The sequence below is a fragment of the Oreochromis niloticus genome, linkage group LG6, assembly GCF_001858045.2.
Source record: "Oreochromis niloticus isolate F11D_XX linkage group LG6, O_niloticus_UMD_NMBU, whole genome shotgun sequence".
NCBI lineage: Eukaryota > Metazoa > Chordata > Actinopteri > Cichliformes > Cichlidae > Oreochromis > Oreochromis niloticus.
Genome location: NC_031971.2, coordinates 17,772,471 through 17,785,525, shown reverse-complemented (window position 1 = coordinate 17,785,525; position 13,055 = coordinate 17,772,471). Strand labels below are relative to the sequence as shown.

The 13,055-nt window shown below is 42.9% G+C and overlaps 1 protein-coding gene across 7 annotated transcripts in view; it reads right to left on the bottom strand.

Moving 5' to 3' along the window:
• Positions 1 to 13,055, bottom strand: part of bnc2 (basonuclin zinc finger protein 2) — a 166,050-nt gene that overhangs the window by 16,485 nt on the left and 136,510 nt on the right. Inside the window, exon 1 of one of the 7 annotated variants that reach the window (XM_025907647.1) lies at positions 1,205 to 1,402. The exons of the other annotated variants lie outside the window; for them this stretch is intronic. Coding sequence (XP_025763432.1) covers positions 1,205 to 1,309 — 105 coding nt within the window. The 5' untranslated portion in view covers positions 1,310 to 1,402. Of the gene's footprint in view, positions 1 to 1,204; positions 1,403 to 13,055 lie in introns of those variants that run through there. 7 annotated transcript variants of the gene reach the window in all.

Below are 13,055 nucleotides of genomic sequence, written 5' to 3'. Positions count from 1 at the left end.
CACTATTATTTCATACTGCATGGCCATCTGGGCATTAGTACTTCCATCTGATTTAATTGAAAGAAAAAATGAAAGCAAATTAGAAAGTGAATCTTTAAATAGTTACACAACCAGGATGTTTCTTAAGGAATTGTAGTTCTAAGAAGTGCTGCGGTCTATTCATATTTCCTAGTGTCAAAAACTATATATGTTAATCTGTGTTGTGTTGAAACACATCAAGGTAACCTACAGTTACACCTCTGATTGCAGGCAGGAAATATTTTAAATGCAGTTTAAATGTTGCGTTAGTTTGAATGGTGCCTCTGTTTTGTGAGCAGTAAACAGCAAAAGAATATTTGCATTTTATGGATTACAGCCAGGCAATGTTTAATTAAATTACATTAAAATGAAAATATCAGTTTCCTATTTTCTCTACTTTGATGTTCAATTCATGATTAAAATAGGATTCATGAGAATCACAGGTTAATAACAAGGAGATAATTCTAATGGAAGTCTGTTTAATAAATGTCAGGAAACAGTCTGAAGCTGTTAGCAATATCATTAAATAAAGCTGCTAAAATTTACGGGTTCATAAGCCTCGATGGGTTACGATTTTCTGACCATCTCAATCATTGATTGAGTAAAACAGGACTTAGACATGGATTTAAGTCTCTGCTAGTCCAACCATGTGCATTCACTTCCCCACAAACAAAAGCCAAACACAATGACACAGGCCAAACTGCAACCCATTAGGGCCAGCCAGCTGTCAGAACAGGTCAGCAGTTCTGCTATGCACTGGACCCTGTCTGAGTGGAGGCTATCCAGGCCTTCCTCGCTCACTGGTCAATTGACTTTTGGAGGCCAGTCAACATGCGTTTGGGCTGGGTCAGCCTTGGTGCAGCGTCAACACAAATCCAAAACTGGGATAAATCTGATGAGAAAAAGATGCAAGGGGACACACTTGACTGAAGTTCAGTTCATGTACGTGCAGCTATGTGTCTTTAAGCCAGAAAGACCATTCAACAAAAGTTTTGTTTTGTGTGTGTGTTTTAAAAAGCCACTGCAGATTGGAATTGATGAAAAAACATATTTCGCAAATATCACTGCAAAGAAATTCATTTGAACCAAAAATTTAACAGTCGATGTTAAATTAAATTAAAATCGATGATTTTAATAAAAGCAGATTTCTTATATTAAAATGAGCATCTAATGTGTGTGGACGCACATTTGCAGACAACCACAGTCCCCTGTATTCCTCACTGCCGTAAGTGTCACAACTCCACTCCCCTGCATTAGCCCTCTGATGCTGTGAGAGAAACAAATATGCCATTAGAAGCACTTTTACAAGTAGGCACTCATCTTCCAATTAGCTTAATGTGGCCCTCTTCCCCCTATATTTTCCAGTCGTGCCCCACCTCTTCTTGTACACTCCCTCCAGTAAAATCTCATTAATCCACCCCTCCCCCATCTCCCCTAGTGCTATGACATATTAGTCTGTCATTATCCATCCCAGAGTCCTTTAAACAATGCAGCTAAACCTCTGTTTGCCAGGTTAATGACTATTAGCCAATAATTACAGCAGAGAGACGATGGGGTACCCACTTTATCTGGTGGACAGCTTCTGCTGTTAGTTTATTTTATCTGCCTCCCTCCACGTCTCTCAGAATTAATCTAGCAACTGCTGTATTTATTCATCTCTGCACTGCCGCAACGCATTCTTAATTCACCGCCGCCTCTATTACCGTGGTGGTGCTGGATGTTGTGTAGTGGGTGTGTAGTTGGGCATCTACCTTGCAGATTGCTGACAATGAGGATGAGCAAATGATGGCCTTGTCATGGGCCAGTACCAGTGTCAGTTAAAACAAATCAGGCAATTATGCAATTAGCAGTTTATGTGCTGGGCTGTATTAAAAGCTGGGGCGAGCAGCATTGTTATAGTGGATGGTGTGCATTAGGGATTAACAGCTTAACATGTATATGCTTTTCAGTAATCATCACCTATCATACTCACTGACCGAGTCTCTTCAGAAAGCAGTAGAGCGAGAGAGAGAGAGAGAGAGAGAGAGAGCCAGGCTTTGAGAAAAAGGGGAAATGTTACAAATACACAGTGTTACACTTATACTTTTGTATACAGTAGAGACGTAGAAGGGATTCGGGTTGGCTGCTTGATTGGTTTACTGATATATTATTACTGCTGATGTTCTGCAGTGTTTCTGTAATGAGGAAAAAAATGGATTATTTTTGACAGTCAGAAGAAAATACCCTTTTTGTACTATCTGTGAAGAGGGTGTAGGTAAAACTCCAAGCATTTTTTCAACTTTGGGAAACTTAATGGAGACATCTAGGTCTAACAAACTTGATGTTTAGCCCACATTTAATGACTGTTTAGTGTAATCGCCACCTTAATTTGGCTGAAAAAGGATTGTGTAATTTGTTAACAGCGTGCAGATCACAGTGTAAAAAATATCCTATTTGGGAATTGTTGAAGTTATTGCTCTAGAGATGAGGCTGGATTCATATTATTACTAGTTCTTGGGCAGAGTGGATACACACTGTAGTGGTTTACGCTTTTCCCTAGCAAGCAGAAGCTCCCTGGTTTGATCCCGGGAGGAGACATAAATCCATTTACTGCTGCATCAGGAAAGGAATCTGGTGCAAATCAGCAGCGACCCATTGTGGCGATCCCTCATGAGTAAAGGAGCTGCAGAAAGTAAGCTACTAGTTTTCGGGCAGGGATCACCACTTAATATCACATAAAGAGGGACAGGAGCTCATTGGTCAACTCGACAGACCGTTATTCTGATCTAAAAAGGTTCAAATGATTTCATGTGCTGCAAATAATTGGTAATTATATTTAGTATCCATAGGCTAATAAGCAGGTAGAATATAATGGAGTTAATCTAGAGATAATATGATGATTTTTCTGTCCCTGTTCGCAACTGATTCATCAAAGAGTAGATAATTGGGTTAACTAAAGCACTATAGTCTGTACTAACTTAAATGGGAGGATGCCTACCCTCATATAGACCACTCTTTACTGTAGAGTCTGTGCATAAAGATGGCTACACTTGTTCACAAAAATATCTGTACTGATCATAAGAGCATTTGCTTGTATTAGTCAGGATCAATTTTCACAATGGCAAACCAAACCATGGGAACCACATTGATTCACCAATCACCTTACAGTGAATGCAATCTCCATTTAACCTCGAGGGAATCCCCATTGATCTCCAGTCCTGCTTTCAGATCCAGTTCTTTTTTTTTTTATTTAAAAAAAAAGCCCTGCTCTATTCCTGTGTCGGCCACTTCAAGGGAGGTTAAGCAGAAGTTCCTTGTGATCTGAGAAGGTCTTGAACCTTCATGCTTCTTTTTCCATATTCTCTTTCTCTCCCCACCCTATATTGGGCTGTATGAATAATGCAGCATATCTAGTGGCGAGCAGTGCCATGGGTGATGGGTTCACGCAAAGCCCACTGCCTGGAGCCATCACATCAGAGGGCAAGAGCTCCCAAGACACAGGACGCTTCCCCATTGGCTCCCCAATGGTAGGTCAGAGGTCATGTGTGAACAACCAGCTCTACTTCTTCCCCTGTGATGAACCACAGGGAAATCAGTAACAGTAGCTACGTCCAGACGTGGGTGGAGGACATTTCAAAGAATCTTAGAGGTGGAAATTTGAACTCTGTGATCTTGGTAAATTCCTCATTTATGATCTGCAGATCAGAAGAATTTATTTTGACCACATGTATGCGCCCTATATGCTTGATGTTTTCAATGCTGCAGAAGCTTGACTTACATCTTATATGGTGAAAGTTAGTGAATGCACTGCTGTATATTTATTAATATAAGTAGACACACAGCAGTATTCTGGTGGAGCAATCACAAATCAGTGCATGCTTATTGCAGGGACAGACATTTCACAAAGAAAGAGTAATATATGTATGTAATGTGTATGACAGCTTATTGTACTTCAGACTGCAAAATGTAAACAGCATCCATTCATGTGACTGGAATTTCACACACAGCTTTTCTGGGATACTTTAGAAATGGCTTAATAAAAATAATTTTCACAAGTACCAGCTTAGTTTGGAATAAAATACTGGAGTCCAAACATCTGATTAAAAGAATGTTAGATTTTACTAGGCTTGATTTTTTTTTTTTTTTTCAGAAAAAAAAGCTAGAAGTACTAAATCCAAAAGGCAAGCGATTGATTCAAGAAAATCCAGACGAGACCTTTTGCACCAACTTACATTACTGATTAGAACTTGGAACACATCTGTTCAAGTTTTATGCCTGCTTTATCATATAATTAACAACCGTGCAAAGGGCATTGCCTTGGTCAATATAATTCTCATCACTGGCCGAGAGCGCTGTTTGCTGGGCTCTGGTGTGAGTAAATATGAAGAGGCCACGGGGCTTATTTAGCTATACCAGACACACTGATCAAGCAGCAGGCCACAAGATACCCTTCCTTCACCTCTCAACCTGATTTAACTCAGGCTTTGGTTAAAAATTCATGACTGCGTGTTAGTTGTTGCTAAGGGCACACTAATCGACTGGAGTAAGATTTATAGTGCAGTTGCGGATGACGAGGATGGAGGGGAGGGGAACGCGGGGGGGTTATTATAGAATACTTTACCACAGACGGTGAGTCACAACCTGGCACATACAATGTTCCAGGTGGCTTTCAGTAAACAGTTTCCATTTCGCTCTCCGCCGACTTGTCTTTTTTCATTATCTGTTTTTGAAAACAAATCCGTCATTTTAGGTCTCCTAACCTCTGACTCATCTAACTCTCCTTACATCCACCACCACCACCACCATTGTGCTTGTTAAAAGCCGGCACTCAGTGTCTTTAAAAAAATGGAAAGGACAGTCCTTTGGCCACAGCCCAGCAGAGGTGCAGATGGGGCAGCACATGGAAGCCATTTCAGGCCCCGGTGCGCTGCAGAGCAATGTCGGCTGTTCTCTAAGTTCAGAACCTCTGAAGAACCGCCTCGCAGCACTTACATGTGAGCAGCATTTGGGACTGGGCTGATGTATTGATTCCCTGTCTCTTTGCACAAAGTGCACAGTAACACACACAAAAAAACACTGGCTTGCCTCACCCAGCTGTGCTAAGGAACCGTAGCTGTGGTCAATGCGTAAAACTCAGCAGACCCAGTACTGAGCTAGAGGGGACGCCTCAGAGAAGAAGGGTGGAGTGATAGAGGCAGCGAGGGCATGCCTGATGGTTCACATTAATTGAGGATGATTCGTGTGATCTCCTGGGTCGGGCTACAGCAGCCAGGTCTGTCGTGGGCCTGGGAGACAGATGTGGGGGCCTCTGCGCTCCCTCCAGGGCCAATGGAGAGCAGTGAGGCGGCTGAGAAATGGTCTGTCTGTCCAGTGTGTGTGTATTGGTCGAGATGCTTTTATTTCAGTCTTATATCACATCTCCTTTGTCTTGATTACTATTTTGGCAGGAAGCAGGCTTATAGAAGGTGTATTAACATATGCTCACAATTTGCTCTTTGGCTACATGCTTATATTATTGCACTGTGTCTTGATGTATAAATCTTTTCCTTTCTTCTTTTGTGTAACACACGTTATCACATTCTATCGCTACTGTAGGTTAGTAAACACACTTAAACTCAAGTAAAGCTTAAACCTAAAGGGTCTGCAGCTAACACGATCAACATATGATAACTTGTCCACATAGGTAAATGACCTACGTCCCAAAATGTCAGCAAAAGTCTCAACAACATAATCAACACATCATTTCCAGGTTAGCGTGTAAAAGGAAGCAGAGAACAGATAATGGATTGCAGGTAAACTTCCCAAGTCATTTTGTTTTGGTCTAGCTGGAAACAGATAGAGGTGTCTGTAACGTGCAGACACACTGCATTAGAAGAGCTTTTCAGCTTTCTCCTGTGCTTCTGCTGTGGAGCATGCAGGAGGAAAGAGAATAAGCTAATGGACTCTTTATTTAATGTGATCAGAGCCATTATTGACATGCTGCCAGGAAGATGCAAGACCATTAACTCGAGCCTATCTCTCTCCGGTACCTTCCCCTCCACCCCACTCCTTTCCCTGACAGTATTTCACTGCCAGACTGAATCACATATGGAGCAAGGGCCACTAGGGGGTCTGAGTGCCCCAAAGGAATCTGTGTCTGTCATATTAACTAAGAATCTATGATACAGGCTGTTTGGAACTGGCAACAAAATGTTGCTCGGGACTCTGTAATTATAAATCACTTATAACGCCAGTATATTATGCTGGCCTTCAAAAAAAAGGAGGAACACATATCAGTAACTGCTGGATAAGGGCTCGGATTTTTTCGTATTTTTCAGTGCGTTTTTATGTTTTAGTTGGCTTCGCAGCTGACCATGCAAATTCGAAATCCTGGGGTTTAAATCAACTGTTATTACTCTCTCAGATACTGTCACATTCTTTCTGTTTGTTTTTACTTTGAACTGTCTAATAAAGCAGACGGGCCAACAGTTAATCTTTGAAAGGACAGTTTATAAAAAATAAAGAAGAAGAAGAAGAAAGCAGAGGGCCTTCTGCAGGATATTCCTGTATAAATCTGTATTTGAAGTCTTTTGCGGTATCACAGTTCTTCAAGACTGAAAATATATTTAAAATAGTTTTTTATGTGTGTGTAGTTGAGGGGTGAGTGGGAGAACAGTGACTGCATCAACGCACAAATTAAAAATGAAAACCATTTAGAAACTTATTTTGTAAACTGAAGAAAAAAGGCGTAAAGTAGTTGTGGTATGCTGATTTGTTTGGTTGTCAGTTAAACTGAATAATCATGTGAGCGAAACAGACATTTTTAAACTGTGCTTTGTTATTAGAGTGAGATGACATGAGACGTCAAAGGCAAGTGTCTGAGAGTGGAAAACACTAGTAGCACTTCCGTAATTATGACAGACGTCTGTAAGTATGTTTAGAATATTGTTTTTCCGAGTGAAATAGTGCCCCGACAAAGTAAAACGCTCCCCACTTGCAAACGGCGCGGTCTTCCTCTTTTAAACTCCCTCACTAGAATTGTTGCCTGGCATGTAACTTGGCTCATTCATCTTGGACGTGAATGGTGCCAGTGTGGCTGCAGTGTAATTTACACTACCCCAACCTATGTGCCAGAGCACATCTATCCCTGTGGCCCAGGGGCTCACAAAGCCATTGGCCCAGAGGAGGTTTTTTTGTGCGTGTGTATGATTGTGTATGTCTGCGTCTGCGATTATGTGGGTACAACAGGAAGTGGTGCTCAGGTCTCACGGGGAATGGTTCCAGGTCCCTGGGCCTGTCTACTGTCATAAGTTCCAGAATGGTGATTACTTACTGCAAAAATAAACACCATTACCATCTGCTGCTGCCTCTTTGTACTGTAACTTATACACCAAGAAAAGCTCTAGACCATCAAAACATACAAAATGGAGAACAATAACAGAAAAAGAGAATCAAATATGCACTCTAAAATTTCAACGCACTTTTTTTTTCTTTTCTTTTTTTTAAATTCTCCGTACATGTTCGTGGATATATGCCGTGTAACACCTCAAGCAAATAACTTTTATTTCTAGTGCTCGGGATGAAGCTAAGCAGTTAAAAGATGTGACGGCTTACATATAGCAAAGCGCGAAAGTTTATCACGAAGCATGGAGAGAATGGGTGGATGATTGGGAGGGGGCATTCAGGACTCTTGCAAAGCCAGCAGATGTTTGATCCATCCACAGCACATCTGGTCCTCAACACACTCAATCCATTTCACTCAACTTCTCCTTTTTAGATTTTCATTGTTCCTCATGGTTCACTAAACTCTGCATTTCCCCTTGCGGCCCACAAATATTCATTCACCATCATTCATACTGACCACTTAGAGTAATTTAGATTTTCACATTATTTGTATTCTTAGGATTTGACCTTTTTTGCCTTCTAATCAAACATATTTTATACTTAGCTCCAAGTTTGGGCTCTTTTTAAAATGGTTTATACCCTAAACCCTGTACTCTAAACCCAGTGGCACTGTTCAGGGGAAATGGAAGCTGTCATTCTCAGGGGGGTCATACAGTGCTTAACGGAGCCGTTGTTTCTTTCATTGTTGAAAACAGAGACGGGTGTGTACCGCGTAAGTCGCTGAATTCTACAGTGCAACGTGATGAGAGGACTGTCAACTCCCCGTAACTCTCCATGCAACTTCCTTTAATAAATGTCAACTCTGTGACCCAGCAGCAAATCCCTGGCAGGCCGGGTGGGCCAGACAATGTCTGCACGTGGCCCCGGTGACATGAGGGAAGTGGAGCAAACCACTGTTTTGTTTGTTCAGAGAGGGGATGTAGGACCACCTGGAGGCTCAGCTCCAGGATCGCCAGACCAAAAAATAATAATAATAATAATAACCTGTGAGCGCGTGTCTATCAAATGTTGGGACAGATTGCGCATTTGTTTTTACACAAATATACAGCAGAAATTTGCATAGAAAACATTTAGAAATGGGATATGATAGCATATCAGAAAATTAAATACTTATCTAAAATTTAAGTGCAAATTGAATGTGTTTGTGCTGTGTTGATAACGGCGTAAGCTTCTCTTGATTTAAGTGTAATCCAATCTTCCTGTGTTTGGGTCTGCCCTGGTCTGGTAGTGCTGTGCAGTGCAATGCTATTGATCTCTTTAGCCTTGCGGTCCACAGGGTTCCTGTCAGTAAACGCAATGAGCCAGAGCACCTTCCATTCCCCATCCCTCTCTCTTTCCCGTGTAGCACTACAAGCTAAACAGCCATCACTGAAACTCAATACAGGCAGACCGTGCCCTAGTCGTCAGCTAGCAGCAGTGCCCTACAACATCCCGTGAGGCTTCGGCTAAGTCGATTTAGTGTCAGCCTAGCATCTCACCTCGTAGACCTGTGCCAACCTAATATGTCGCGCTAATATGTCTCTCCATATGAATTACAAGGCTGTGAGAGGAACCCAGATGCAATAAGTATGGATTAGCTAATGTCCAGGTTCTGTCTGCGTCTTGTTGGGCTGGAGCAGGGGCGGGGGGAAGCTGACGATAGTAATAGCATCTAACTGGGTGTCTGGCTGTGGCTTGGAGGTGAGATGGGGGCATGCAGGCTTCTGGGATTTCTAAGGAGCTCTGGGAAATAAACTTTCCTCCCTACAGCAGAAGAAAGGGGGAAAGGGCGAGGGAGGCAACATCGAGAAAGTGATTAGTGCAGAATAAGAGAGATGGAAAGAGTGCGAGGGGCCGTTAATGCTTTTTTTCTGGCTATTGATCAACCTGGAGGGCTAGAGGTTTTTGGGTTAGAGGTCTTGGAGCGCTTACCTTGTCTGCTGTGTGTCTGCGTGTTAATGTGTGAACCCATTGATTTGTATTGTGCTCGCATAGTTGCCCTGTGTGTAGGCCAAAGCGGCTGACAGGGGAAGAGTGGGATGGGAGCAGAGCTTAGAAAGAGAAGAAAACAAAAAGGTGGGCGAAGAGGTGAGTGTGTGGTCAAATGGGGGCGTAATTAGAAACCACGTTACCATTAAACTCTATATATTGATCAGAGATTATTCACACCATATCTTCCCCTCAGCCAATGTGCCTCAGTGTTTAATAATTTATGTTGCATATAAATCTAGTACATATTCACCCTGTACCTGTTTATACTGTATGTACCTATTTGGCTGAGTCCAAAACACCTTTCTGCATCCAATTTTCCCTCCTATATAGCAAACTAGTGATTATAAACACATGTTAGATTGTTAATAGTGCTGGGAATTGTCTGATCCTTACGCTGCTTTCAGAGAGAAACACAATTTCCTGTTTACGCAACATTGTGATTATTAAATAAAATGATTGGAACCTGGTTTTGGAATAAATGTGTTACACTCCATGATAAATGCTTTTTTTTCTAGCCCCATATTTTGGCAGACTACAACAAAATAGAAACTGAGGCCTTCTTTTTTGTTTGTTTGTTCGGGAAAATGGCTACAATATGACACTATGAAAAAAACAAAAGAAAGGTGGGGGTTTTTCCTCTTTTTTTTTTTTTTTTTACTTCCACTTGCTTGCACAAAATGTGTCGCATCACTAGTTGTAAACACTCTCTTCTCACACATGCTCCAGACAAACAGCATATGTTGCGTTTTCCTTGTAAGCAAACTCACATTATACACACATGCACACACAGAGGCCATACTTGCCATTGGCAATCCCTGCAGGCAGATGTGGAGTGTGTGCCAGCGGCCTGCTGAGTGAATGGGCAAGTGTGCCTCAGTGCTGGGCACTATACGCTGGGCTGCTTTGATGTGTGTGTGTGTGTGTGTGTATGTGTGTGTGTGTGTGTGTGTGTGTGTGTGTGTAGGGGGGAGGTCAGTGAAACAGCAGAGGGACTGTGTAATCCTCTGACATGCCTGTGGAAAAATACAAGGATCCCTCTGACAGTGGCTGAACTAAAGGCTCAGAGGACCAGTTAGTGTGTCTACAAGTTCATGTGCATAGGATTCACTGCAGACCGTTCCTGCGATACAGAAACACAAACACGCGGGTCATGCGCTGGCACACATCTACACACAATTAAGATTCACCGTAGGGTTCAGACTCGGTCTTTGTAGTGAGGTTTCTGGCTTGGTGACACTAATTCTTTAAGGGCTATGTCACTTTTAAAGACTGTGGTGTAGCCATGTAAGGTGCAGTCTTCGACTAATATGGCGCTGTTGTAAGCCCTCATCCTCGTGCGGGAACGCAGAGCATTAACACGAAACAGCATGGTTTTGCGGCTGGAATGCAGGAGGACAGACGACATGTTTTGGCTCCGTCCTGTGTGCTTTACATAATTGGAGCTTACGTTTCCTTTAGTCTGAAGGGATGTTGAATTCTACATGGTGATGGGAAGCAGGTCTGTTGATCATTAGATTTTGGCAGAAACCAGCTGCCACATGCGAATAAGGTCGCACTACAAAACAATGTGTGTATGTGTCTGTGTACGCGTGTGTGTAAATGTCTTCATCACTGCAGCATGTAGCTGACAAAAAAAAGGGGGCAGATAAAAGGACATTAAGCTTATGAATTAGCCACAGGTCTAATGTGAGCTCTGTGAAACAATAAGCAACACAACAATAGCAGACATTTCATCTTCTTATTGTCTAATCGCCCATCTGACTGCCTGTGTATTTCCCCTCTTAACCCTTGATATACTCGCTAATGGCCCTCACAATGGAATTATTTACTACCCAAGGCGGGAGGGGGGGGCAAATGGGTCAAAGTGTGTTTGTGTGTGTGCGTGCAAGAGCGCGCACTTGTGCCCCTTGTAGTCAAGAGTGAATGAAAGGGAATGATGGAATCATTGAAGCACGCAGGGACTGAGAGAAGAGGAGAAAGAAGAGGGGGACTGAAGGAGGAGTACTGAGTGCTGCCTGCTAAAGTGAAAAATCATGCCATGGTGCAGAGGGGCCTGTTTTTGTCCACAGGGAGAAGTGACTACATCTATGCTGGCACTCAAGTGCTCTTATATACCCTCCCTTTTACCCGGCCGCTCCACGCACTCCCCCGCGCCTCTCTCGGTCCATACCGGCCGGTCTTTTATTCCTTCCCCAGTTGTCCCCAGCTCCAGTCCAGGTACAAATGGCTATTTGCTGTACAACTCCCAAAACATGTTTGTGTCAGCTCATGCTTGTCCCTAACAGCATGTAAAACAAAAGAAGAAAATAGGCCCTTTCGTTATTCATAAATTGCTCCCTAGGACACAAAAGGGCTCCTAAATGGAGATGTCAAAGTGCTATTAGAAACGTCTGCGCCGGAGGAGGCCGCACTGCCGCTCTGTCAATAGGCTTTAATTCGCCAAGGAGCTGGGAACAGTCATTGTGTGAGCCTTTGTGTGTGTGTGTGTGAAGTGATTCCCCCAGCCATCAGATAATCTGCATCCTACTGAGTATCTCACCACCACAGGTCAATCCTCATTAAAACATGCAGGAATTACGTTAATTATATGTTTTCCGAGTGCGTTTAATTTGCAGATCTTATTTGAGTTAGTCATCAAAAACTGTTATTAAATTGTTTGTACTGTAGCAATGGCCTTTGTAATGAGAGCGACTGACAGGGTGAAAATGATCAATTCACAGTTTCGTATCCCTTTCATCCCTAATTGTGTCATGTTGAGACAAGCGCAGCTAAATCAAGAAGTGAGCACTCCAGAGATGAAGGCTGTCTGTGTAAAAAGAGAAAAAAAAAAAAGGGATCAACAGTGCTGCTAACCGTCACCTGCTGGGGTTAACCCTGCGGTTGCCAACACTTTCAGAACATACATGAAACAATAGCAGACGAGCCTTTGATTCTCACACCTACACTTTACAGCAGCCTTTCTGTCAGCTGCGCAAAACTGTGCGCTCGCGTTTGTACAGGGGCGCATGCATCGTAGACATATTTCCCCCTCTAATTAGCACGAGGGAGTCCTGGGGGCAATCAGACTGGAGGTTAATGAGAGGGGTGAGAGAGAGCGAGCGGAAGAGAGAAGGTAGGGGTGGCAAGTAACTCATGTCATGCTGCACGGGTGCTACAGTATAATTCAGCCTTCTTATCAAGCTGTCACCCTGAGGGGGCCTCATCCTCTTGGCACCCGCACTGATGTTCAGGCCTGTGACATTTCACGTGCGTGCGCACGGGAGCGACTGCGAGGGAGGTTGCGTGTCTGCGCCCAGGTGATACTTCTGCCCATTTTTTTCTTTCTCTGGAAGGCCAAGATGTGACAGCATGTTTCCCAAAGCAAAACAGAGCTGCACGGTCGTCTTGGCATCTGTCTGTTCTCAATTGGTGTGTGTCGGTGTTAGTGAATGAAAATCACGATCTACCAGATGCTGTGGCTGAACATTTTCCAGGCAGACTTCGCTCTGGCTCGCACCATAAGGCAGTGCGACCAGGAAGACTGCTGCTCACAGAAAGAGCTTCGTGGATTTTTATATTTGAAAATATAAAATTATTTTCAGTTAATAAAATGTTCATTTGAAATCTGTAACTGTCAAACTGTGGAGTACCTGGCTAACTGCAGCTTTGCGGGCCTCCTCAAACTCCTGCAACACATTGTGTAGCATTAGAACATTTTTATGTTA